This window comes from Colius striatus, chromosome 4, assembly GCF_028858725.1.
Source record: "Colius striatus isolate bColStr4 chromosome 4, bColStr4.1.hap1, whole genome shotgun sequence".
NCBI lineage: Eukaryota > Metazoa > Chordata > Aves > Coliiformes > Coliidae > Colius > Colius striatus.
In genome coordinates, this window is record NC_084762.1 from 87,946,504 (window position 1) to 87,973,099 (window position 26,596).

At 36.4% G+C, this 26,596-nt stretch overlaps 1 protein-coding gene across 2 annotated transcripts in view; it reads right to left on the reverse strand.

Annotated features, from left to right (window-relative positions):
- ASAP1 (ArfGAP with SH3 domain, ankyrin repeat and PH domain 1) overlaps positions 1-26,596 on the reverse strand; it is a 157,797-nt gene that overhangs the window by 49,138 nt on the left and 82,063 nt on the right. For both annotated transcript variants that reach the window (XM_061994994.1, XM_061994995.1), the window contains 9 exons: positions 24,150-24,295; positions 15,705-15,779; positions 15,308-15,357; positions 13,005-13,134; positions 12,166-12,251; positions 11,330-11,405; positions 10,470-10,556; positions 1,338-1,438; positions 861-930 (listed from right to left, as the gene is read on the reverse strand). In XM_061994994.1, coding sequence (XP_061850978.1) covers positions 861-930; positions 1,338-1,438; positions 10,470-10,556; positions 11,330-11,405; positions 12,166-12,251; positions 13,005-13,134; positions 15,308-15,357; positions 15,705-15,779; positions 24,150-24,295 — 821 coding nt within the window. The remainder of the gene's footprint in view (positions 1-860; positions 931-1,337; positions 1,439-10,469; positions 10,557-11,329; positions 11,406-12,165; positions 12,252-13,004; positions 13,135-15,307; positions 15,358-15,704; positions 15,780-24,149; positions 24,296-26,596) is intronic.

The following is a 26,596-nucleotide window of genomic DNA, read 5'->3' on the forward strand; positions in this document are numbered from 1 at the left end:
TGAACACTTCTCAAGTTTCCAATTAAGTGCTTCACAGTTATACCATAACAACTCTTACGAGCAAAACCAGTTGAATTAGTCATTGAAAAATCTGTTCAATACATTTATCAATAGTCTGGTAAGAAAAATACATTTAAGTAATAAATGAGCTCTCATAAACTGTATCAGTGAGAAAACAATTTGAAGAAAGTTTTTAGAAGGCTAAAGAAGAGTTCATACAATCCATAGAAGTTTGGAAATTGATTTCAAACCAGCCCTTAGTCTCATCAATTGCTCACCCTGATTAGTTGACCAATTTGAGTTTTTTTACAAAATGAATATGTAGGCATCAAAATGTTTTAAATAGTTAACATTCTGTGTAGGAATAAAACATGTCTAATACAGACATCCATATGTGAGCTAGTTATTAGTCTTCCACTACAGTCAAAGACATAAGTGAGTGTATAACAACACATCTGACCACATCTACCCAAACTCCTTTGACCAGATCTCCAGTGGCTAAGAGAGGAGTCTACAGGATATTGCTCTGATACAGGCAGCTACACTGTAGACACTTCATTTTATTCAGATTAATTGCACTCCATGTCTCAAAGGCACAGTAAGAACAAGTGTACTACTCCATTTAACCTGAAGGTCTCTTCCCACTAGTGGTCAGCAGCAGACAGCTAGGAAAAATGTTAACAGAGTAATATAAAAATGCTTCCCTAAGTCAGTCTCTGGCATTTGATAATCCACAGAAATTCAACAGTTGGAAGCAGAACCAGCATCTTTTCTTGTAATAGGGATTATCACCAAGAGATTCACGAGGAAAGGTTAGTGTTAATTTAGGATTTTAATAACAAGGTGTAAAAGTAACTTACCGTTGCATGTGATATGGTAAGAATTCCATTTTTAACAGTGCACTTTCTCCTTTGCCATACCTTCCTTAACCTAAATAAGAACATCAACAACAACAAATTCAGTAACTAGACATGATTTCAAAACACATGTTAATTCCCTTAACACTTTTTGATATTAGCTTGGAGAAACAAACAGATGCAGTCAAAATTTTACCAAATGCCTCTCCCCAGAGGTAACTTGGAGATTTTTGACAGGTCTTAATCACCTTTTAGACACTTGTAAAGATAATCGTTCTTTTTAATATGACCTGTTTTTGTCATGCTTTTTATATTTACTTTATTAAATTCAGAACTGTGTTCAGACATGAACTGTGAGTACTTGTGGCATATGCATTAGGAGAATGTACCTTAATCACCCACCACAGAAAACAAGGCAAAACAATACATGAACATACTAATAGTTCTCATTATGCATTATTACATGCTCCAAGAACGTACCCATCACTCTTCTTTAAAAGATAGCCTTTCTTTTCACTGCCATACTCCTTATTCCCCTGAAGCTGATGCATACTATAACCTCCTTGCCTGCTCTGTGAATCCTAAGAAAGGGAAAAACATCATTAACATCTCCTGAGATGCACAGGAAGTTTTCACAACCTTTAAGTCTATTTTACTTTATTTCTCTCTCCACCAGAACTTCACAAATTAAAAAAAACTAAAAAAAGAGAGAAAGAACTCCTAACACATGGTTTACATTCATAGGAGAGCTTTGATCATCAGGTGATCTTGAATTAACTGTGTGTTCAAGATTCAACTACCTTGTTAGGTCTTTGTAGTATGGATACAAAGATGATCTCAAAATAATGACTTTTTGTAATATAGAATTTTAATATTTCACAATCTTATAATCAAAGAGTAAAAGGCTAAGATAAAAACTTTGAAAAGAAGGCAATAGAATATAGCATGCATATATACAGAAAGACATGGATATAAACAAATAAAACCAAATGGTAACAATCACTATTTTTTTACATCCATTAACAATATGTATATAATTCATGAATTTTAGTGAATGAGGTAAACTGAAATAACTTCTGGCCTGATCAAGTGAAACAATTAAGTGAAATGGATTAACTTGTTACAAGCATAGAGAAAAAAATCCCCAAAAGTTCATTAAAACATTGACTTACTCTCCTAGACTTCGATCACGAAAGGCAAAAGCAACAGAGGAAAGAGAAAGCAAATAATTTAAAACAAGAATTATTATTTTATTTTAAAAAACACGTTCCCTAAAAATAAATGTTATTGCCCCCATATGAAGTAAAACAATTTTCCTCCTTTCTAACAACACTACTAGAATGAAGGCAAGAATTACTTTTTTAGGCCCAGTGGTGTCTTTTCTCATCAAATAACAAAACATCACAATAAAATTCTGTGCAACTTTGCATCTACAACATTGCTTCAAAAGACAGCTGATCATAGCATCAAGTTTTACTAAATACCTTCCAAACTTCATTACATATAAATTGTCCTAAAATTATTGCCATATTGTATCCTACACCAAACTGGAGTTAACTGTGAATTTCCATTGAAAACAACCAGGCCCAAAGTTAACTTTTCATTTTTGCAAATCTATATAAAAAGCTATAGTTCAGGATACATTGACATGAGTTCAAGTGTAGCTGTGAAACAATTATCTGCTAAATGTTTGCCAAATTTTCTCCAGAAAAAAGGTAATAAATCAGAAGAATGGGAAGTTCAGTTACTTCCTTGGCAACAGACTTTTCCCAACTCATAGAACCATAGAATGGTAGGGGTTGGAAGGGACCTTTAGAGATCATCTATTCCAACCCCCCTGCAGAAGCAGAACCACCTAGATCAGGTTGCATAGGAACATGTCCAGGAGGGTCTTGAAGACCTCCAAGGAGGGAGACTCCACACCCTCCCTGGGCAGCCTGTGCCAGGGCTCCCTCACCTGAACAGTAAAACTTTTTTCTTAGGTTTAAGTGGAACTTTTTGTGTTCTAGCTTCATCCCATTACCCCTTGTCCTGTTGCTAGCTACTATAGAAAAAAGGGATGTCCCAACCTCCTGACACCCACCCTTTAGATATTTGTAAATGTTAATAAGATCTCCCCTCAGTCTCCTCCAGACTAAGCAGTCCCAGTTCCCGCAGCCTTTCCTCATATGAAAGATGTTCCCGTCCCCTGATCATCTTGGTGGCCCCGTGCTGGACTCTCTCCAGCACTTCCCTGTCCCTCTTGAGCTGAGGAGCCCAGAACTGGACACAGGACTCCAGATGAGGCCTCATCAGCACAGTTTCAAAGCACAGTTTCTTAGAATCATCACAAAGAATACACACTGAGGATAATGCCCTCCTATTTTATTCAGGGTCCTTACAACTGTTTTTCCTTTTGCAACACATTTCTCATAGGAGTTCAGAAAGAAGGGCTATGGTAAAACTGGCAGTTGTGGCTGGAAGCAGCTTGAAGGCTGCTCTGTGTAATGTGCTGCCAGCAGTAAGTGTTTACACCATCACAGCAAGCAGCTAATTTGTTACAAGTAAACTTCAAACCCCCATTGGAACTGGGATCCTATTGATATTGGCATAGGAAAGAATGTAAGCAGATGTAATTCCTGTTTCTAAGAGCATATCAGATGGACATGTGGGGAAATAAACACAAATGCAAAAAAATAGTTAACAAAACAGACAGAAAACACAATTCTAATGACTACATATATTCAACTTCAGGCTGTTAAGTAAAATTCACACCAATAATTAGTATACAGAAATAGGCAACAAAGCCTTGTATTAGAAGTATTCTTTCCTTTAACATTTAAGCTTATTAACAAATAAGTAACATTAAACATTAAACTTAAACTAGTATCCCTTAAAATACTTTTCCCCAAAGCTATAAACCATAGTAATTTTACATTACCAGGTAAATCTTGACCAAAGTAACATAAAGTCCATTAAGTTAAGACTGTACATAATGGCAATGAAAGACATTGTATGGGACAGTGTCACAGTTAATTGTACTTCTCCTAGTGTAGCTACAGCACTAGCACTTCTGCACAACCCAGCATTCAAAGACTGTCAAGATGTGTCAAGAAACAGGTAATAGCAAAGATGACAGTAATATTTTTTACACCAATGAAAGGACAATGGTATGCCAGTTTAAATATCTAAGAGCACTACAGATGTCCATAATGCCAAATACACACCTTGAATGCACATAACAGTGAACTAAAAGTTGCATTATTAGACCTTGAAAGTGTGGGGAATGAGGTTATCTCATTTAGTGCATCAGTGTTTTTTCTGGAATGAATGTATGAATAAAGAAGAGTAATTTTTCCACACATGATATTTTGAATTCAAGAAGACTCTAAATGCTTTAATAGATTTAGCAGCTACGGAGGAATCTGTCATCTGTGACAATAAGTCAGGTTGAGATGGTCAAGAAGTCTCACTTATGCAACGGCAACTTAAAGAGGTTGAAGGTGGCAGAATTCACAATTTGGACTGGAATCACTAGTTTCAACTTCTTTCTCTTGTACAAGGGGTCAAATAAAAAACGAGGCCCACATCCAGGGCCCCAGTTTTATTATTTTAAGCTCTTCCCCACCACCATTATTTTTGGTAAGAGTACCTTTGAACCTTTACAAAATCACCAGAGAAAATATCATTAATTTCACGTTCTTCAATATTTCCATTGATTAGTAACTTTTCCAACAATGATATTAAAATGCACTAACACAAGTGAAAAAATAATCACAACCAACCAGGTCACATATCACAGGAATAAAACCCAGCTCTACAGCCTTGACGATCTGGATATATATAATGATGAAGAGCTGACTGGTGAAACTCTGGCCATGTGTCTAAGTTTTGTTGCCACTTAACTAAGGAGTAATGAATGCTGGCATGCTATTTCAGGATTAAAACACTGAGTAACTAAATAACAGAAGCATTGTTTTATCAAGTTCCTCATCATCTGCCAGCATCATTACTCTGTGACTCATGTAATGTAGCAGAATCACATGAGTGAAAGTAAGTCCTCACGTTGATTTTGAAATAAATATTTAAACATCAATGTGATCAAATTTATTATTTTGTCCAAAATAGTTGATTCTTTTGTTACAGTAGATCTCTCTCTCCCATGATTTGCCTGAACATGAGAATCAGGATACTGCTTCTTTTCCTTCTAAGACACAATTTCAATTCTCTTCAAGACAAACACTTTATTTTGACATGTGTACCTTTTTATATAGCTATCATACATATACATACATGGTTTTAGAAAAGTCCTAGGATTTGTCTCCATTATAATTCAAGTCAGGAAAGTTGCATAGTTTATTTTGATGATGCCTGTGAAGCTACTTTATTAGAATGTGTAGCTAAGTTTCTGCACTCGTTTATTTTTTGTATTTTACACGAGGTTACTTTCCACTGAAATGGAGTATTTTTAGTACACATCCAGGTAACCAAAAAATCAACTATTATATTTCATTTAGTTATTCTACTTAGTAATACTCTGTGAGCAGCTTTTAAAACTTGACTTGTATGCAGCCATGTATGTACAGAACATGGCATCAGATAAAAGCAACGTGTTTGTCCTACTTTATGTATTGAACTGGCTGATTACCAAGGAGTTTGAACTTAACAACATATGCAGTAACCAGAAGGGAGGAAAGGATTTTTTTTTTTTTGCTTCCCAGATAATCAGTCTCTAGAAGAAAAAGGCTTCTGAGAAGATAGCAGGATGTGTTTCTTTGTGTGTTGAGAATCGATTCATAAAAACAGTTTAGGATTTAAAGTTATTTCCAAATAACTCTTGAAATCTAATATTCTGTTGAACTTTTGTGAGTGAGGACAGAGAACAAGCAGGAGATATATGCAGAGTCATTTATATACTAGGGGGACTAAAAATATAACACATGTATGAGAAACTCTGTAAGTATTATGGAAGAGATCTAGTACATTCCATGGTACATTGGAGATGGAAGGAAAAAAAATCCTCAAAATAGAGCACTGGGAAAGATGGTAGAGTATGACATAAAGGAAAACTGAGTACTAGAGAGAGTTGGCAGGTCTTATAATAAATCAGGACCTATTCAAAGGTGCTCTGTACTGCTCCTGTCATCATTTGTGAAATCAAATAAATTCTAAAAATCATGTACAGTGTGTTGTAAGGTTGTTTTGTCCTTCAGAATGATGGGATTAAAGATGCAGGGAGAGTAACAGCCTTCTTGTCAAGCTTCATTCACTATATAATGCACATATACATTACAAAAGCACACATGGGCAAATATTCAAAAGAAAAAACTCACCACTACCATAATGTAAGGAATGCCTCAGTCATTCCTTATAAATTGTGATTCCACCTGAATAATTTATTAACTTCAAGTCATTTATCTACATGCCATAGCCATAAGCATAATGTGCTGCCTACAAAATTACAGGAAAGCCCAAAAAAATACTCACTTGTCCCAGTTACCAAGGCACTATTTTTGAAGAGGTTCCAAAGAATTTCAGGAAAGTAAAGACTATTAAGTTTCACATCATATAAGGAAGATTCATGAAAATTACTTTTTAGTGTAGTTTTAGTATTATATATACTGGAAAAGGCAGTGCAGCTTTCATGCAGAAAGCTTTTGTCTCAAAAATCTTAGGGAGTTCTTTGAAGAAATCTGTAAGGTGATACACATGAAAGAAATCAGATTGATACAATGTACTTGAAGTTTCAATGGGCACTTAGTGTTTCTTATGAAAAGAATTACATTGCTATCAGACAAAAGGAAAAGTCCTCCAATGAGCTAACAAGTTAAACGCAGGAAACAAGCAAATGAATTTCACAGAAAGCTGTATATGAGATGTCTAACACTGGAACAATCTGGAAAGGGGTGGACAGTAAACTGTCAAAGTTTGCTAGATGACATTACATTATCCAGGATACTCCAGAAAGGCTGATTGAAGACTTTCTCAAGGAGCTCATGATAGTGAGTAATTTGACAATGACAGGTGAAGATCAGCATAAACAAATACAACGTGACACAAGAAAAAAATAGTATACTGTGAGGTGACTATTAAGACTCAGAAGAAGGATTATATAGTTACAGCTTTACATCTGATTAAATGTTACACACTTCTTTCTCTGCAGTAAGCACTGGTCAAGTAAGTCAATGTTAGGACTTACACTGAAAAGAAATAAAAAGATTGGAAATGATTTAGTGACGGTATCATCAACTCCCACTCTCACCTGGAGTAGGGCATGCAGATCTAAAAGTTGAAAAGAAATAAAAGGAAAAATATTTCTCCACACAACATGTAGCAATGGTGGGAAAGACACAGCTGTAACAGAAGATGATGGTTTGCACTGCCTCAAAAAGCAACTGAACAAATTCAAAAGGGAAATCCATTGAGTGGTGCACAGACTGAAACTCGTCAAACTACCAATGGGAGGGTACTTTGGGGAAGTATCAGTTTGTTGCCCTCCATTTTACTCTAAACACCCATGATTGGTTGCTGTTGGGAACTTGGGTGATTACTTCAGGTTGCAAATCATATTCTTAAATGTATCTGATGTTAGCAATACTGCCTAATCACATATGTGGATGCTGATACATCTGCAGCAGAATGGATTCTGTCTGATGTTTAATAATTTAAATAATAAATGTTTAATAAGCTGAGTAGACATCTGGCAAATATGAATGTTTTATTTGCCTAGGAGAAAACTGAATAGAGGGGTTCAGAAATCTTTTTCTGAAGGAATGTCACCCTCTTACACTCCACAACACTCAGCTTCACCTGTCTAAGCTACTGCTATCTGGTTAACATACAAATTATCTTCCTTACCGAATCACAGAATCTTAAGGGCCGGAAGGGGCCTTGAAAGATCACCTAGTCCAATCCCCCTGACAGAGCAGGACCACCTACACTAGGCCACACAGGAACTCATCCAGGTGAGTTTTGAATGTCTCCAGAGAAGGAGACCCCACAACTCATCTGAGAAGCCTGTTCCAGTGCTCCCTCACCCTCACAGTGAAGAAGTTTTTCCTCATGTTTCTTTGGAATCTCTTATGTTCCAGCTTGTACCCATTGACCCTTGTCCTATCATTGGATATCATTGAGAACAGCCTGGCTCCATCCTCCTGACACCCATCCTGTGTAAACATTAACAAGGTCACCCCTCAGTCTCCTCCAAGCTAAAGAGCCCCAGCTCCCTCAGCCTTTCATCATAAGGGAGATGCTCCACTCCCTTTATCATCTTGATGGCTCTGTGCTGAACTCTCTCCAGCAGCTCCCTGTCCTTCTTGAAATGAGGGGCCCAGGACTGGACACAATATTCCAGATGCGGTCTCACAAGGGCAGAGTAGAGGGAGAGGAGAAGCTCTCTCAACCTACTGCCCACACCCCTTCTAATACACTCCAGGATGCCATTGGCCTTCTTGGCCACAAGGGCATGTTGCTGGCTCATGGTCATCCTGTTGTTCACCAAGACCCTCAGGTCCCTTTCCCCTGCACTACTCTCTAAGAGTTCATTCCTCAACCTGTACTGCTACATGGGGTTATTCTTTCCCAGATGCAAGACTACACTTGTCCTTGTTGAATTTCATTAGATTTCTCTCTGCCCAACCCTCCAGCCTGTCCAGGTCTCTCCGGATGGCAGCACAGCCTTCTGGTGTGTCAGTTACTCCCCCCAGTTTAGTATCATCAGAAAACTTGCTGACAGTGCCTCTGTTCCCTCATCAAGGTCATTAATGAATAGACTGAATAGTACTGGTCCCAGCACCAATCCCTGAGGGACTCCACTAGATACAGGCCTCCAACTAGATCCTGCCCCACTGATCACACCTCGCTGCCTTCTTCCCTTCAACCAGTTAACAATCCACCTCACTACCTGATCATCCAGCCCACACCTCAGTTGTGTTGTGAGGATGCTGTGGGAGATGGTGTCAAATGCTTTACTGAAATCAAGATAATCCACATCCACTGCACTGCCACCATTTACCCACCTGGTTACATCTTCATAAAAGGCTATCAGGTTGGTCAAACATGACTTCCCTTTGGTAAAACCATGTTGACTGCTCCCAATGACCCTCTTGTCCTTTAAATGCCTGGAGACAGCACCCAGGATAAAACATTCCATCACCTTTCCAGGGATGGAGGTGAGGCTGACCAGTCTGTAGTTACTCAGCTCCTCCTTCTTTCCCTTTTTGAAGACTGGAGTGACATTTGCTCTCCTCCAGTCCTCAGGCATCTCTCCTGTTCTCCACGACTTACTGAAGATTATGGAGAGTGATTTAATAATGACTTCCACCCGTGGGTGCATCCCATCAGGGCTCATGGATTTATGCACATCCAGACTGCTGAACTGATCCTCCTTAACCTGACTTCCTCTGAAGTCTGGGGCTCCTGAGGATAGTCTCCAGCAGTATAGACAGAGGCAAAGAAAGCATTCAGTACCTCTGGCTTCTCTGTATCCTCTGTCACCAGGGCACCCGTCTCATTCAACAGCGGCCCTACACTGCCTCTAGCATTAGTTTTATATGAAATTTATTTGAAGAAGCACTTCTTGTTGTCCTTGACCTCCTTTGCAACGTGCAACTGCAATGAGGCTTTAGGTTTCCTATTTGCCTCCCTATATCCTCTGGCAACAGCCTTATATTCATTCCAAGTGATCATCACTTCCTGCCATGATCTATAGGCTCTCTTCTTAGAATCATAGAATCACAGAATGGTAGGGTTGGAAGGGACCTTTAGAGATCATCTAGTCCAACCCACCTTCAGAAGTAGGGTCACCTACATCAGGTCGCATAGGAACATGTCCAGGTGGGTCTTGAAGACCTCCAAGGAAGGAGACTCCATAACCCCTCTAGGCAGCCTGTTCCACTGCTCCTTCACCCTCACAGTGAAATAGTTTTTTGTTATGTTTAAGTGGAACTTTTTGTGTTTCAGCTTCATCCCATTACCCCTTGTCCTGTTACTAGCTACTATCCTTTACATGCCTGGTTACATTACCTAACCTTACCTAGGGTAAGTTGTTCCATCACCTTTCCAGGGATGAAAGTGAGGCTGACTGGTCAGTAGCTACCATACACTGTTAATAAAGATGATAAAATTCATGACAACTGTCAGATGAATATAGAAACCATACAAAAAGGCAAACCTCTAGTTCTCATTCTGGCTTACTCAGGATCACTTAGACCAGGAAAATCCTGAACACGATCTGTCTAGGAGGTTCTAAGAAAGAAGTGTGCATCCCATTCATCTATATTTTTACCTGAACACTCATCCTTTATCATTGTCAGGGACAGGATCCTGGGGTAGATGAAGCATTTATCTGACCCATTACAACTGTTCTTCTGAATATATTAAAACAACAAAGAAATTACACAAAAAAGGAATAATTCATTTTCATAGATAAAATTGAAACAGAAAACTAATATGAAACTGTTGTTTGTTGATATGTAGTTGAATGTTCTAAATATTAGTTTTGTCATAATGTTTGAAGTCCAATTTTTCTGTACCAATAACTACACAAATACAACATCAATTAAAAACCAATTTCTGAATATAGAAACCACAAATTCACACTATCTTCAAGAACAAGACATCTAAATTATTTACCTCCTTCTGATCAAGTTGCAGAGATGATTTTATCAGATCACGAAGAGCAGTAAGTTGCTTCTTTTCTTCATCTTGTGTCTGTTTTATCTATGGAAAGAGATTGCCATTATATGCTTTCTGGAACCAACTTTAATTTTTAATGCATCCTGAACAAGCAGATCAACTATTCGGTATTTCTGTAGCAAGTGAGTTTATTTTCATCGATTAGTCCATTCTCATGTATTCACCTTCTATGTATTTATTATTGAGAAGCAGCTAAAATGAATGTAAAACTCTGTATGCTCCCTTCTGTTAGGCTTTAATGGTTCACTGTATCTAATGCAACTAAATTAGTCTCTGAAACATTAATTAAATAACTTCTGTAAGCCTGATGGATGACTTAAGGAATAACCATACAGTTTAATTTAGCCACAAATTATAATAGCAAAGGAGATTATTGTAATTCAGATTATAGAATACTATAGTACTTGGGTGACAAGTGGGCTTTGATTCCAAATTACTACTTCAATGAACATCACAGTTAATTCACTGAAAAACTGTGATGCTGTCACTAAGCAGTTTGGTTTTGAAAAATAAAGTGGCAACGAAAATGGGTGCCAATAATGTGAATCTGATTCAAAGATTCCCACTTTAGTAGTAGAACGAAAGCTACTATTCTTCATGACTGTTTAAATGAAATACTAAGTTTATGATACTCCAGATGTTTTTTACTCAGTCTAGCTATACTCATAGTTTTAAAGAGCACATTTTTCATTTATGTGACCAATGAAATAGATGCTTTGTAGTTGTATCTAAGATACACTCATATAAACAAAGTATTTCCACTTTCAGACATTGAGCTCGTTATAAGTAAAACTTACATTATATAAGTCGGCAGCCAACTTCTCAATATATTGTTTAAGTTTATCAGCTGTTTTCAAGCCATCTTGGAAGAAACTATAAAGAGAAACAACTGTGATTTACCAGGAACACACAGAATTCATAACACAAAGTAGATTGCCTTGTGGAGAAAAATGGAAAAACCAATAAAATATATTCAGCTCTTCCCATGTTCAGAAACAAAAAAAACCTAACAAAAAGCTTCTTCCTAATAGTTGTAAAATATAGTATCTTTCAGCAGTAGAGATACAATTGTGATTTTAAGTAGTATCAAACTAGAGAGAATATTAGCTTACCTTATTTTTTACCTGCTAGTCAATATGGTTCCCCTTAATAATTTACACAATCTTTTTACTGTATTTAACTTGAGTAAAAGTTCCTGTACTTTTGCCTCTCTGATTCTGCATCTCTCTAATGACTGCATTTTACCAGTTTCACCCCAAGAAATTTCCAGTACATTACTGACTTTCACAAATGATTGCAAAATTTATGTAAATCCTAAAAACTATTACGTGGAATAAACAAGATATTTCTAAAATTACATTCTACATCTATGCCTCAGGAACTGAAATTAACTTTGTATGCAACACACAAGGTTTTCCCTTGGCCCCTTTCTCCATCACTCACCTGCCTCATCCACTTGCTTTCATACTCTACTGAAAGACTGCAGTCTAACAAGCTGAAGCTTATTAGACAGACACCTGGCAGATGATGATGACAATAAAAATCCCTGATGTAACCAGATTCAAAAAGGGAAGCAAACACTTGTGTAAAAAAGAAGAAAATCATAACTAAAGCTTAAAAGCATTGCACTTACTTGCATTGTGCATGATAATACTTAATAAGGTTCTGCAGAAGGTCCACACCTTTTTTTGTCTTGATTTCATTAACCTTAATAAGATACTGTATAGACAGAGAAAAACATGTTGATAATCATGCCTCTCAACCTTCAAGAGTTTTCAATCAATAAAACATCATTTGCTCAATTAAATGAATCATCTCTGTGTTTAACCTGGGTGCTGACTCTTAAGTACCCCACAGCTAAGCAAAACATAAACCAAGGAGTTTACTTGACCATTCCTAAAAAATCCAAATACCTCAAAACATAAAACAAATTCAATAAAGTTTCACCTTTTAGAATTGTCTGAAGATGTCCCTTTTCTAATGCTACTGCAGTTATTACTTAAATATCATAAAACCACAAATAATATGCAATTTAAAGTAATTGCCACTACAATATAATGACGAGAAATAACATATCACTATCATTTATCTCTTTATTAGAAATTTTAGCAGGCTTCAGGAAGCATGTTGGAAAAAAGATATAAAAAGTACTTCCTGAATTGCTCAACCATAAACCTGAAAAGATAAGAAATATTTCCCCAGAAATATTTCAGCCCAAGAACCTTAGCATAATAACCTAAAACCAAAGAAAAGACTATAACAAGAGGAAGTCATGTTTTGTACAGAGTGGCTAAAATAATTATCTTTACACTGCTGTACTATGTGACATTGAAAAAATTTCCTCCCTCTAACCCCATTAAATTACAAAGTAGATTTCACCACCTTTAAGGCCCACAAGATACTTTTAAGAACTCAAAAAGTTCTCTTTTTAAGTTATGGTGTCATAATTAAAAGCTGAAATGTGGTTCTTACTTCACACATCTGTAACTGAAATAGCCGTCTTTCCTTCTCCATTTCCTCTGCTATTTCAGCTCCTGTTATTTCAGTTCTTATCATCCCATGCTGTTTTGCATGTTCTCTTTTTTCCTTTTCAATTTTTGTACTGAAATTGTAACAGGAAAATATGTTAGAGAACTTCTACTTTTAAGTGATATAATTATTAATGAAAAAAATAATAAGAAATATTAAAGAAGCCACTCTGAAGATAAGTTCCTCTATGATACCAAATCCTATATATTTTTAAGTGTCCAGAAGTAATGGAAGCCTGATGCTGCCCTTCCTTCCTCTCATACTTTAATTCCGTTCTCTAGTTGGTGTGCTACTTTGGGAAGAAAAACAAGTTTTAAAACCTCATTCTTTCTATATGATATGTATGTTTGCTTTTCACTGCAGTATAAGAAACTACAAGCTTGCCAGGGAAGTGGCAAAGTAACTTAAGTAAAGATGTTTAATGCTTATAATGCAGGAATTCAAGATAAAATAAGGCACCATATGAAGTCTACAATGTACACTAAATGACATGACCTCTAGTAATTACATTATCAGAGAAAACCAACACTGAAACTCTGAAATAGTGAAACACAAATATGGAACTAGAAGGCCATGGTGATTTTAATTAGAGCTCTACAATGTGGCTGTCCTTACGTATCTACTCCACAGCCTAAATGGATACTCCATTTTTAAGCAAACTTAGGTTTCCAATACAGAGTAGAGAAGTTTAAATATTTTCTGATTTCTTAAACCCTAAAGATCTGTTCTCTCTAACAGTCTTTTTGAGAAAAAAAAAAAACAAAAAACACTGAAGCTGTACTTCCATAATACAGGTGACAAAACAGTGTGGGTTTATTAGCCCAATACTTGTTGTCAGGGAAAAAATAAATTAATAAAAAGGAATAACTTGCTTTTGAACTCTCCTTTTCTCCAGCTGAAAAAGGAATAATGTTTGCATGTAGAAAGTGAATTTTTCAGCACTGCAGCTCTAATCTTGACTTGGCATTTGTTCTTGAATAAACTGTGGGGAATAGGCTTCTCTAAGAAATTTAAGGGACATTTCTTCTTAATCAGTACAAGTGAGATTTCCTCTCCAGAGAAAAAAAAAGTTAACAAGATCTCTTCCCGTTAACTTTCCAATTGAGAACATAACCTCATAGATAATTCCATGCTTTAAGACTGAGATACCTCTGTCTCCTACGTTGTGTTTAATAGCATTTGGTATAAACAGCCTGTTAAAGAGATCCCTAAATTTACATACAGCAATTTGACAGGTAGAATTCTTTTTACACCAATTTGCTTTCTATAGAGAAATATTCAACATTTTTGAAAATATGCAATATCTGTAAGAGCTGAATAACTAAAAAAGAAGCAAGAAACAATTTGCATGTAAATTGGAATATTCAACTGAGTACAATTGTGTCATTTTAGGACAGGAATATCTTCTTTTGCCTTAGATTAGTAATAACTTCATTTCCAGTTCACTTCTTCACAAGGATGTAACATCACAATGAATTTTGATGGCAAATGTTACTATATGTAGGTAAGAACATTATACTGATAATACATGTTTCAGCAGTTGATAGTGGCCTTTTCATCTTATTGCTTTTTTACTCCCCTCCTGGTTTGAACTAAATGAAAAAAGCTAATAATAGGATTAGAAAGGGGAATAAATGAAAAGATACAAAATATGAATGAACTCCTGACAGCTCTCAAATAACGATAAAACAACTGTTCCTTGAGAACATGTTGAACCATCCCACCAACTGCAAGTGTGCTACTACATGTTTTTAAACATCATTCTTTATCCACAGAAGTTGGGTATTACAGTAACAATTTTTTTTAGAATCACAGATATTTTAGAAGTTACATGAACTGCACTAAAATTCTTGTCTCTCAAAAATATACCATTCTGCAATAAATGACAACATACACATCTCATGGCTTTAACTATCAATAGACTTTAAGTATAAGATGGTTCTTATGGTTATAAAAACATATAAAAGAATGTCTGAATGCCATCTGAAATGTCAACAATTCACTGCAAAATTTTTAGCATCTAAGCATTCAGTATCCTTTTCACATTAAAGAAACGCTGGGCAGTCATTTAACTACTGCACAGAGCACATAAAAAGACTTTCTATTAGTGCAGAAGAGTGACTCACGGAACAGATGCTTTACTCACATTCACCTTTCTATCTATAGATACTGTACACAGTTTGTGACTGGGTGGGGAATGAAACTTAAAAAAAAAGAATTTTAAAGAAAAAGAGAAAAATACTTACAATTTGGTTTCATAGTCCTTCCAGGCTTTGTCAAAAGGCTTTTTGAGGTCCTTTGGAAAACAGAAAGTTTGCTTAGAACATTCTTACAGCTTTGTCTTTATAGTTATGAAATTGCAAATAGCAAGTAAAATTACTGTTTTCTTTTAAAACTTTTCACACAGCAGTTGGAAAAAAATACTGGGTTTAAATCTTGTTTTCCTGGGCACATTAAGATAGAAATTTACAATGAAATTCTGAAGAAGCATCGAAGTCATGCCCATTTTGCGTTCATTCTTTAGACTACATATTAAGTATTAATAAATGTCAACATAAGAAATAATGTCATGGGTGAATGAAAAACTATTATAACAGCAGAACCTGAAAACATTTCCCTAAATAACCGGTTTTCAACACTTACCCCTTTAACACCTTTTAAGTCTCCTTTTAAGAGAGAATCCAAAGTGAAAATAACATTGTGGCTTAAACCCTGGAGCTGAAAGGAAAAACATTATACTGCTGTAATTAAAAAAAGACTTACTATCATCTTATCAAACTACTGCCAACAAGTCTTTGAACTTCATTAGTGAAGTTGCAATCACCTCAAAATTTCTAAATGAATACTAAATTCATGTCTGGGAAGAATTAATAAACATTCAATTGTAGGAGACATAGAAGCATATATGATATACATAAAAATAATACACGTAATTAATTTTTACTTATACAGGCATGTAACAAAGTTCTGAAAGCATCTCAGGGAAACATTCAGTTTCTTGAAGCAAATATTTAAATACAGCTTAAGTACTTAGGAAGCAAATTAAGTTTTGGAAGAAATGTGTCTTATAGCCTCCTGAATAAGAACCAAGGACTTGCTGTGCTACAAGCAGATAACAAGACAAGGCATACATTAATTGAATCACGATTAGAAAGAGTCAGCTCTTGGATTATTCTCAAATATTTGGGAATTTGACTATTCGGGGGTTGGATTATATAATCTCTAAAGGTCCCTTCCAATCCCTACCATTCTATGATTTTTGACATCTCTGTACTCTCTCGAGAGTTTAAATTTCACCCTTTGAAATCCTCATGTCTATTTGATTACATATCTGTGGAAGCGCTCCATTTATCTTTGCCAGACTGTTTGGAAACCACAGGAGCAAGGAAGTGTTATGGTAGTGTTTTTAGTCTGCCATTTATATACCCCAGTTCTTCTGTCCTATAAGGTCTTCTGAGCATATTTTCAGTCCATGAATTAAGGGACTTTTGTGAAACAGACAATCCATACAGCAGAAAATATCAAACTGATTGCTCAAACAGGTTTTCCAGGTACAGTGTTCCATCACAAGGTCCTTACATATTCAGAAGAGATGTATGAAAACTTCCAATTTTTATTTTACAGAAGTGAAATAATGCAATTTTAATTACATGCACATAAAAAATTAAAATTACTCATATCACAGTTTACTTCTTTCACTGGCATAAAGTCATGAAGAAACAAGGCACAATCTCTGTGCACTTGTATTTAAGAGCCAAGGCCTCGCACCAATTTACAAGCAACTTCTTCTGTGGTGTCATTATTTACAAGAACTACATCCACTATATATAAAATACTGTATTTACCTTCATTATATTCACCATCAGTCTTTAACTGAAAAGAAAAAAAAAAAACCCAGACCTGACTCATTCTCCTATTATTCTGGGCAGAAAAGATTTCTGTTGGGTCCCCTACAGATTACTACCAAATCTGAAATCCCTATTGCAATTCTACAAAGTATAGTCCTCAAATTTGATGTGCATTATCCTCTGGAAAGCACTCGGGTCTCAGTATAGCAGAGAAGGTGGATCTTCTGAACACAGGTTATGCAGCAAGTTATCACTTTGTAATTATCACTAAATACGTATCAGTCACCCCTGAAGTTTTTTCTTTTCAGACAGCTTGCAGATATCATAACTGATAAGAGATGAAAACCCTCTTCTATACAACAGGCTAAGAGAGCTGGACGTGTTCATCCCAGAGAAAAGGTGGCTTTGAAGGGACCTTATAGCAGACTTCCAGGACTTAAAGGGGGCTTCTAAGGAAGACAAGGACATACTTTTTAGCAGGGCCTGTAGTGATAGGACAAGGTAATGTTTTCAAACTAAAAGACGGAAGAGTTTGACTAAATATAAGGAAAAAAGTTGTATGATGAGGGTGGTGAAACACTATAGCAGGTTGCACAGAGAGGTGCTAGACAGCTAGCCCCTGGAAACATTCAAGAGCAGGTTGGACAGTGCTCTAACAACCTGATGCAGTTGAAGATGTTCCTGCTCACTGCAGGGGGTTTGATTACATGAACTTTAAAGTTCCCTTCCAGAACAAACTATTCTATGATCATTCTTAGCGTGAGATGGATTCAAATTCAGAAAATGAGACACATACTTGTATCTTCATATTCAAGATATCTTGATAACTGTTTCATGTATCAATATTTTATTTCTCTAAATTCACACAATCTCATATTCAAAAGTCAAAGTCAGCTAAAGATAGCCATGAAAACATCTTGAACTGCAGCCTCAAACAATAACATGAACACAGACCTAAAAAGATGGACCTCTGAGAATGAATATTTTCCTTAACTGCAACAACAGAATTAATGCTCAAATACAGATTCTGTATGAATCCAAAAGGACATTTGATCAATTTTAGTGATGAAAACCCCAGATGATAATTTTTTTTTTTAGCTTATTTCACTAAAGGAGTTTACAGCAGACAGTCTAAGGTTTGACTCTAGAGAGCTGTAGTGATTTCGTCTAGGCCAGGTTTTAGTAATGGGAAGCTACAGCAGTTGCTTCTTTAAACAAAGTTCTGTCAGAAGTTTCCCCTGTAGCTAATAGAGCTGATGCCAGTCAATTCTAAAGATGATCCTGCCACTGATCAAGGCCTGGACAATTCGTGATTGTGGTAGCACCTCTGTGATTAATGTGTTTGAGAACAGGAAGAAGTTGCTGTTGTAGTTGCTAAACTGCAGTAGCAACAGGGAGTGAGAATGTGAGAACATCTCTGCAGACACCAAAGTCAGTGGAGAAGGAGGAGGGTGCTCCTGCACTGAAAGAAAGACTCCCTTGTGCCCTGTGGTGCAGCCCATGATGAGGCAGCTGTGCCCCTGCAGCCCACGGAGGCCATCGGGAAGCAGAGACCCACTCGCAGCCCGTGGAGGAGCCCATACCAGAAGTGGATGCCTGAAAGAGGCTGTGACTCCATGGCAAGCTCACCCTGGAGCAAGTTCCTGGCAGGACCTGGGAGCCTGTGGGGAGAGAGGAGCCCACACTAGAGCAGGTTTGCTGTCAGGACTTATGATCCTGTGAGGGACTCAGGCTGGAGCAGTTGGTACCTGAAGGACTGTTCTCCCAGTGGATGACCCATGTTGGGGTAGGTTGTGAGGAGCTGCCCCCATGGGAGGCCCCATGCTGGAGCAGTTTGTGAGGAACCGTAGCCCATGGGAAGGACCCACACTGGAGAACTTTGGAAGGAGTGACCCCACAGTGTAGCAGTGCTAAGTGTGAGGAGACCTCCCCTTGAGAAGCAGCAGTGACAAAGTCCATCTGTAATGAACTGACCGTAACTCTCATTCCCTGTCCCTCTGAGACACTGGGAGGGAAGAAAGGAGAGTCTTGGGAAGAGGTGTTTTAAGATTTGGTTTTATTTCTCATTTCCCTGCTCTGTTCTGATGGTTCATTAATAAATCAAACCTTTTCTCCAAGTTGAGTCTGTTTTGCCTGTGATACTAATTGCTGAGTGATCTCCCTATCCTTATCTCCACTCACAAACCTCTCATTTCTCTCTCCCCTGTCCAGTTTAGGACGGGGAGTGACAGAAGGACTTGGTGGATATTACACACCCAGCTAGGGTTAAATCACCACAGGTTCTGGGTTTTTTTCTACTTACCTTAAAATTTGCATGACATACCCGCCACCTCTCCATATTATTTCATTAAAAAAAAAAAAGGAGTCAGGATTCGAAGCCTTTTTGCAATTTGTCATCTTTTGTCTTTTTATCCCAATACATCACAACTAACAACTCCTTTGCCACACCAATTTTGTTGGAGAAGGAAAAGAATTATCAATATTAAGCTCACAACTGATTAAAGAAAAAGTATTATTGTTTAAATTCTCAACCATTTTAATCACTTTCCACTTAACCTAAACTGAGGTTCATTTCTCAAATGTTAATTTTGAGAAAGAATACTCAAAATATTTTGAGCCCAGTCTAGCTAAAAAAAAAAAAGAGTAAAGACAAATTTCTGCCATATTCTGGATGCATATTCTGGGATGCATCAAGAAGAGTGTGGCCAGAAGATTGAGGGAGGTTCTGCTCCCCTTCTACTCTGCCCTGGTGAGGTCTCATCTGGAGTCCTGTGTCCAGTTCTGGGCTCCTCAGCTCAAGAGGGACAGGGAAATTCTGGAGTCTAGAACAGGGCCACCAAGATGAACAGGGGACTGGAACATCTTCCTTATGAGGAAAAACTGTGGGAACTGGGGTTGTTTAGTCAGGAGGAGACTGAGAGGTGATCTCATTGATATTTACAAACATCTAAATGGTGGGTGTCAGGAGATTGGGGCATCACTTTTTTCTGTTGTATCCATTTACAGGACAAGGGGTAATGGGATGATGTTGGAACACAAAAAGTTCCATTTAAACATAAGGAAAAACGATTTCACTGTTCAGGTGAGGGAGCCCTGGCACAGGCTGACCAGGGAGGGTGTGGAGTCTCCTCCTCTAGAGGTTTTCAAAACCCACCTGGACGCATTCCTGTGTGACCTGATCTAGGTCGACCTGCTTTAGCAGGAGAGTTGGACTGGATGATCTCTAAAGGTCCCTTCCAACTCCTACTATTCTATGATTCTATGATATGGGTGGACATGGTAGACTTACAGTAGTTATGAGGGCAAGCACAAACAACAGTACATTACTGTAGGCTTTTTCTTCTTTCAAAATGTATCCGTTATGGATAACCAATTCAAGCCATTAAGATTTTGCTTGAAATTACTGAACAATAGTCAGCTAGTATGTCAGTTATGGAAAAAAAAACCCTAAATAGCAATTTGTTAGTCTAGTGTGGTAAGATTTTAGAATCATTTATTACATAGTTGAATAATTGATAAAACAGTAGCACAAATGGATTGGAAATTTATCTGATAAAGCAAAAGGAAAATATTCTCACCAGAAGAAAATACATAATGTGCCCATAAAGATTAGCTGAGGAAAGGAAGGTGGTAAAAAACAGGCTTTAAACTTTTGGAGAAAGGTAAGCACCATATAAAATGTAGAAACCAAGTAATCTGAAAGTGCTCCACATAGTCTTCTGAAGCCTCTTCTAGATCAATTTAAAGATATTGACACACTCAGTTTCACATTTAACTCATATAGCTTTTTAATGCACTATTATAATGAATTACTGCATAAATAATGAGATCTGGAATGGGAGAGGAGGTAGAAATAGTGAAAAGCATAGAAACCAATTCCGGTGGGACACTCCCAAGATTGCTGAAATGGTCAACCACAATGTAATTACCTTCCATAAAAGTTAGTAAAGTAGTCCTTATGTGTCACTCTTCCAAGACAATCTTAGCAACAGCAAAAAAGAGCCTCAAGTGGAACATGATATTTATAGGTTTTAAGTTTCAGGTGCTGTTTAGTAATAACATCAACAGGTTACAGTAAAATTTGCATAGCAATTTTTTTTTTGTAAAAATAATAACTGGATATGCTTTTATTTTTGACCTTGAGTGCATAGTAGTCATTTCCAAATGATGGTTTCCAGAAGTTTCATATGTTATACAAGTTACTGACTTTAGTTCGCAGTAAATGATCATACTAACTAAGGAATATCACTCAAAATGATCACTTTAATTCCTTTAAACATATATAAAGAAATTATTCTGTACTTTCCTCAGGAAATATGCATATGATCACAATTTATAGGAAAATATTTAATGAATCAGAATTACAGTTAAAAAATGTAATTAAAAAGGGATCCAAATGCTTGAAGGTTTTTTTTTTGGCCTGTTGGGCAGCTCTCTTCCTTACTCATCTTCCTGTCTTTAAGAGTTGCTCGGTATTTTATTGCACTTTTATCAAACAAGGCAGCAGCAATCTGCTCTATAAAGAAAAAAAGCCTATTAGCATGTCATTTTATTTCATTTTTTTTTTAAATAACATAAGCCTCAGCACCTATTTTGGGGCTTCATTAGTGCCATTATACAACCCTCCTCTCAATTGCTTTTTCACTGGACCTCAACTCATATTTCAATATTTTAAAAACCTTCTTCTTTCAGTGTACTAACCAGAACGATGCTTAAGAGCAACAGTAGGCCAACAAAGCAGAATTATCTTGGAGAGAAGAAAGGTGAAAAGAAAATCAGTGTTTTTTAAATGCTGAGACATTTGTAAAATAAGCTCATTATCTATTTGAGACTGCTGAATAAAGTACACTAGGGAATAGCCTATTTTAAATCCTGTTACCAATGATTTAGCTAGATAATGTTTCATAGTATAGTTGAAATAGCATAATGAGTATAGCTTCTTAAGAGAAAGAAGCTTTTTTCTTTCATTTGGCACTACTTTAAATAAAAAAACCCAAATAAATAAGCAATCCCTCACTTCTTGTTTCTGAGTTCAAAGCTGTTAAATATCTCTATGGAAGCCCTGCAAGGAATGAAAGTCCAGCGAGCTTCCAACAAACGTGAGTTTGATTCCTAAACTGTCCTCAAACTACGATAATACATATTTCGATTTTTTTTTTGTGTGTGATAAATTAAGGTTAAAGGAGGCTAAAATAAGCTGGAATGACAAAAGCCTTTTTGAAGAGGCAAGCAGGTCCTTTGCCTGTGTATCAGTTTTAAAAAGTGCCAACATCAAAATCAAGCACGGATGATCCAGGTAATAGAATCACTGAATCATTATAGTTGAAAAAGACCTTTAAGATCATCAGGTCCAAGCACTAACCTCACATTGCCAGGCCATGACTAACCTAAACCGTATCCCTCAGCCACTCATCTATGTGTCTTTTGAATACAGGCTGGAACAAAGCTCTTAAAGAAAGCTTCATTAGGGTGTGGCTATCTTTAGATGAGTTAGTAGGTCATGAAAAAGAGGCAAGACTCTGAAGGCATGAAGGGTCAGAAGTGACATCTCGTTTTCAGTGTTGCTAGGGCCTGCACAGTATGGGATGTTTGTAAGTGAATCTTAGAGCAATGTAGAGTCAGTTGAGTATGTCTGCTGATACAAAAGCTATTCTGGTTAGTAGAAGCGAAAGGCAAGGATAAAGAGTTGCGTAAGAATGTTGTAACACTGCTAAGAGAATGAAATTAACAACTGAAGTCTATACTGAAAAATGTAAAGTGATGGATGAGGAGAAAAAACTGCACATAGAATCATGCTTATGAAATAACAAGCATCAAGAAAAATGCCTCAAGAAAAAGACCCTGAAGTAACAACACTGAATCCCTTGAAAACTTCAAGCTCAATGCTCAGTAATCATACAGCAATCAACCTTCAGAAAAAGGAATAAGCAATAGAATCATTTTCATGGGTACAATAGTACTACAAAAAGATACAGAAAGGACTACCAAAGACAATCTAAGTTATGGAATAACTAAGACTCATCTAGAAAAGTAAATGAGGAAGAGAAAGGAACAATGACAGCTATCTGTAAATTCCTGGGAAAACCAAGGAAATTCTTACATTTCTTGTAAGAATCAGAGGATCAGATTAAAAATAGACATTTCAAAGAGTAATTCATTTTAGCTCTCTGGAAGAATCTACCGCATTCTGTGCCAAGCATAGTACACATTCAAGAAATCCTTAGACAAACTCATGAAGGTATTACTAACAAGAATTACAAGACAAATGATACAGCATCCAGCTCCAATATCACTAAGTTGAAGACTGTTTTCAGGATCGTAACACAGAAGCTATCACTATATGTTTGCTTTCTACTTCTACTCTTCCCTAATGATTCACATCTGGGCAACTGTCACAGTCAGGGTACTGGTTACACAGATCTCTGATGTGATCAAGAACAATTGTGCTTGTGTTAGGTAATCTTGTTTATACTTTACATGCCAAAAACACTTGGAGATACACTAAAAACATAAAACTGAAGCTACCACTTTCTGAATGCAATAGTTAAACCCATGAAACAAGACTGCACAAGAAATATGTTTCATTACTTTCAGAACTCAAAGACTAGAATTGTATTATACAGCTTTCAGAAGTAAAAGGCCTAAGACAAACTTTGGATGAGGCAAACCTTTAAATCACCTTCATGAGCCTAATATTTATGCAATGGAGGCTTTGCATACCATAGGGAGAATGGACTACTAACATCACTTAAGCATGCACCCCAAATTGCTATTTTTCTTCAGAAAGCAAAAGCTTCCCTTTATGAGGTACGACATAACAGTCAGAACTAATGGTATAGGATTTTTAACTGGAAACACTTCAAGTCAGAGAATAATTTAAAATTAAGGTCCATAAGAAGACAGACAATACATTAAGAACCAACCTCTGGTTTGGAGAGAAGAATTGTGGAGAGCTTGCTATAAAGCCCTTGTGGATAGTGGAGCATGTGGTGATCAAGGCCTGAGAAAAAGCCTTCAGTCTTAAAAATGTTACTGTCAGAGAATGATGCCTCAAGTCTCAATATTTGTATTTTTCCTCTTAACTATCAATTAGCAATCAAACACAGGAAGTGTGTAATAATGTCCTTTAGGGATAATCTCTGTAGAAATTACTGTGTTGTTTTTTGAATAAGATCAAAGCATCTCCAAGTCATAGGAACATACAGTAAAAAAATTAGAAAGTTAGTTTGAAACTCCTTACCAGGTTCTTCAGCAGCGTCGATAACTCTTTAGTAAGCGTGGAGAATTTTACAAAAGCTGTGCCAAGATCTGGATTATCCCGACTTAAAAAATTACTTCCAAATTTATCTAGCACTTGTGCATAGTTTTCTTCATTTTGAACATGATCTGCAAAGAAAAATTAAAACTTTGAAAGTTTTTCTGTAGATGGTCATCACAAAATAGTGAGAAATCAACCAAAAAAGTACTTTCAAGAAAGCTCCAATTTAATGCATTTACTGAAAATTGCAACAATTTAAAGAACTCTTTAGCAACAGACATATATATGCTTTATCAAAATCAGAAAGTTGAATTTGTAATAAATCAATGAAAATAGCTCTGTAGTTATTAATAAGATATACAATAGTAAGAGTTCAATCAAACAACTCAGTCCATGTGCTCATTTTGTAAAGAACACAGGAATTTATAATTGTCTAGTGTAACACAAACTTCTTTTAATTGTAATGTATGACACTTCTACAGAACAAAGAAGACAATATTACCAGATATAACTGAAGAGACTACGTTTGAAGCTGACTGCAAGTTTAAAAGAAGAAACATGCCTTAAAAACAAAAAATTTCTTTTCAACTGCTTTATTTCAATATATTTAACAGCAACAGAGACATACAGAGGTCAGAACCAAGGGGAAACTGAAGCCAGTGAAAAATCAGCAAAATTATTAACTTGAGGAGAAAGGAAACACTGAACTACAGACCATTGTATCTGAAATGTTTTTTCCTGCATCTATTACTTTCCTTTCTGGTATTTGTTTGTATATTTTTTTCCTTCCATTTTAGCATCTTTAAACAGAAAACTTACTACTACAGCCCTTTGGGACACATTTTATCACCTCCATCTCTCAGAGAAATGTTGTTGGCATTAATTAAATCAACATCTCACTTTAATGAGTTTCCTAGTCTATGGGTTTTTGGTTTTTTTTTTCTGTAAGCCACAAACAAAAACACTGAGCTATTCCAACTAGAAAAAGTTCTGTGCAATCAAACAAGGGCAAAAGAGAGAGTAGTTGCCAACAGGTACCATATATTTTTCCCAAAATGCAACGTCTATGTTCTTTAGGTTATTATATTGCCTGACAGTGTTGGAATGACAGGGAGGGAGGGGAAAGAAAACAGAAAAGAAGAAACAAACAAAGACGTAAGTTTCAAACAAGGCTCCTGGATAATGTCCCACAAGTCATGTATCTACTTTTACATTAACTAAGAGCTGATGAAGAGTTAAAACAAAAGCACTTCTATGGTATTATGGGTATTCAAAACAGCAGTGCACTAAATCTCCAGCAAAAAAAGAAAAAGAAAAAAAAAAGAACACATGAAAACCTATTAGGCAAAAAAAAACTTCCAAAACTCCACAATATCTATTTACCAAAAACTAACCCCAAAACCCACACAATCACACAAACTGCATTCTGAAATCAGATATTAACACTGAGGTTTTCAAAAGGTCAAATATTGAATCATATTTTAAGATGGAGTTGTAATTCAAAGAGTAGGTTTTTAATGTACTTCGCAACAACAAAGATGTGTTGCAAAAGCATATAGTTTTAATCAAATACTTTAGCATTAAACACAAGGAAACTGCCATATCTTAATAAAACATGCATTTTGTTTTGATTTAAAAGCTGTTGCATAAATATACACAGAAGACATTATCTAAGAAGGAGCTTTGACTTTTGCAGTCCTGAGCTAATAGTGCTCAAATGTACTCAAGTGTGCTGATGAGAAAGAGAGGACATCAGAACAAGGTCAGACAAACAGCCTGCTAGGTTATGGAATCCCTGTCTTTGCTTTTGCAGCACATGTAACCCCACAACATTTCCTAGCATTTTAAGTGCTGTGTTTTTTCAAAGGGCATTTTTAAAACTCAGTTCATAAAGAGACTGGAAAAGAGCTGAAGAAGACTGTTTCCCTTATCTGTGAAAAGGCAAAAGAAATCCTTGGTCAGAAAGAGGAAGTAGGAAACAGATCATTGTCCTACAACAATATATAGGAAATTATCAAGAATCCCAGATCACAAATCACCTAAATCTAGAAATGAGGCTTTGATTATAATGTCAAAGGAAAACTTTTTTAATAACCAAGCATATACATACAAAACTCAGGTACTGTGTAAGAATAATAAATTTAACAGCTTTTACAAAAGTATCAATGTACATCTTGTAAAAGGAGATGAAACATTTTCTGTTGAAAAGGAGTTGACTACTTGACTTTGAAGGTAAAATCTGTAACATATCCTATGCTAAAATGTAACATCTGAAAACCAAAACGCTTAGAGCAAAGAACCTGCTTTAATCTCCCTATCAGTGCCTCATACAAACACAGAAATGGCTTCCTAGTGTATCCTAATAGAATTTCCTTTGTATTGAGAATATGCATGATGGTGTTTACTTCCTTAGATACAAGTACTGCAAC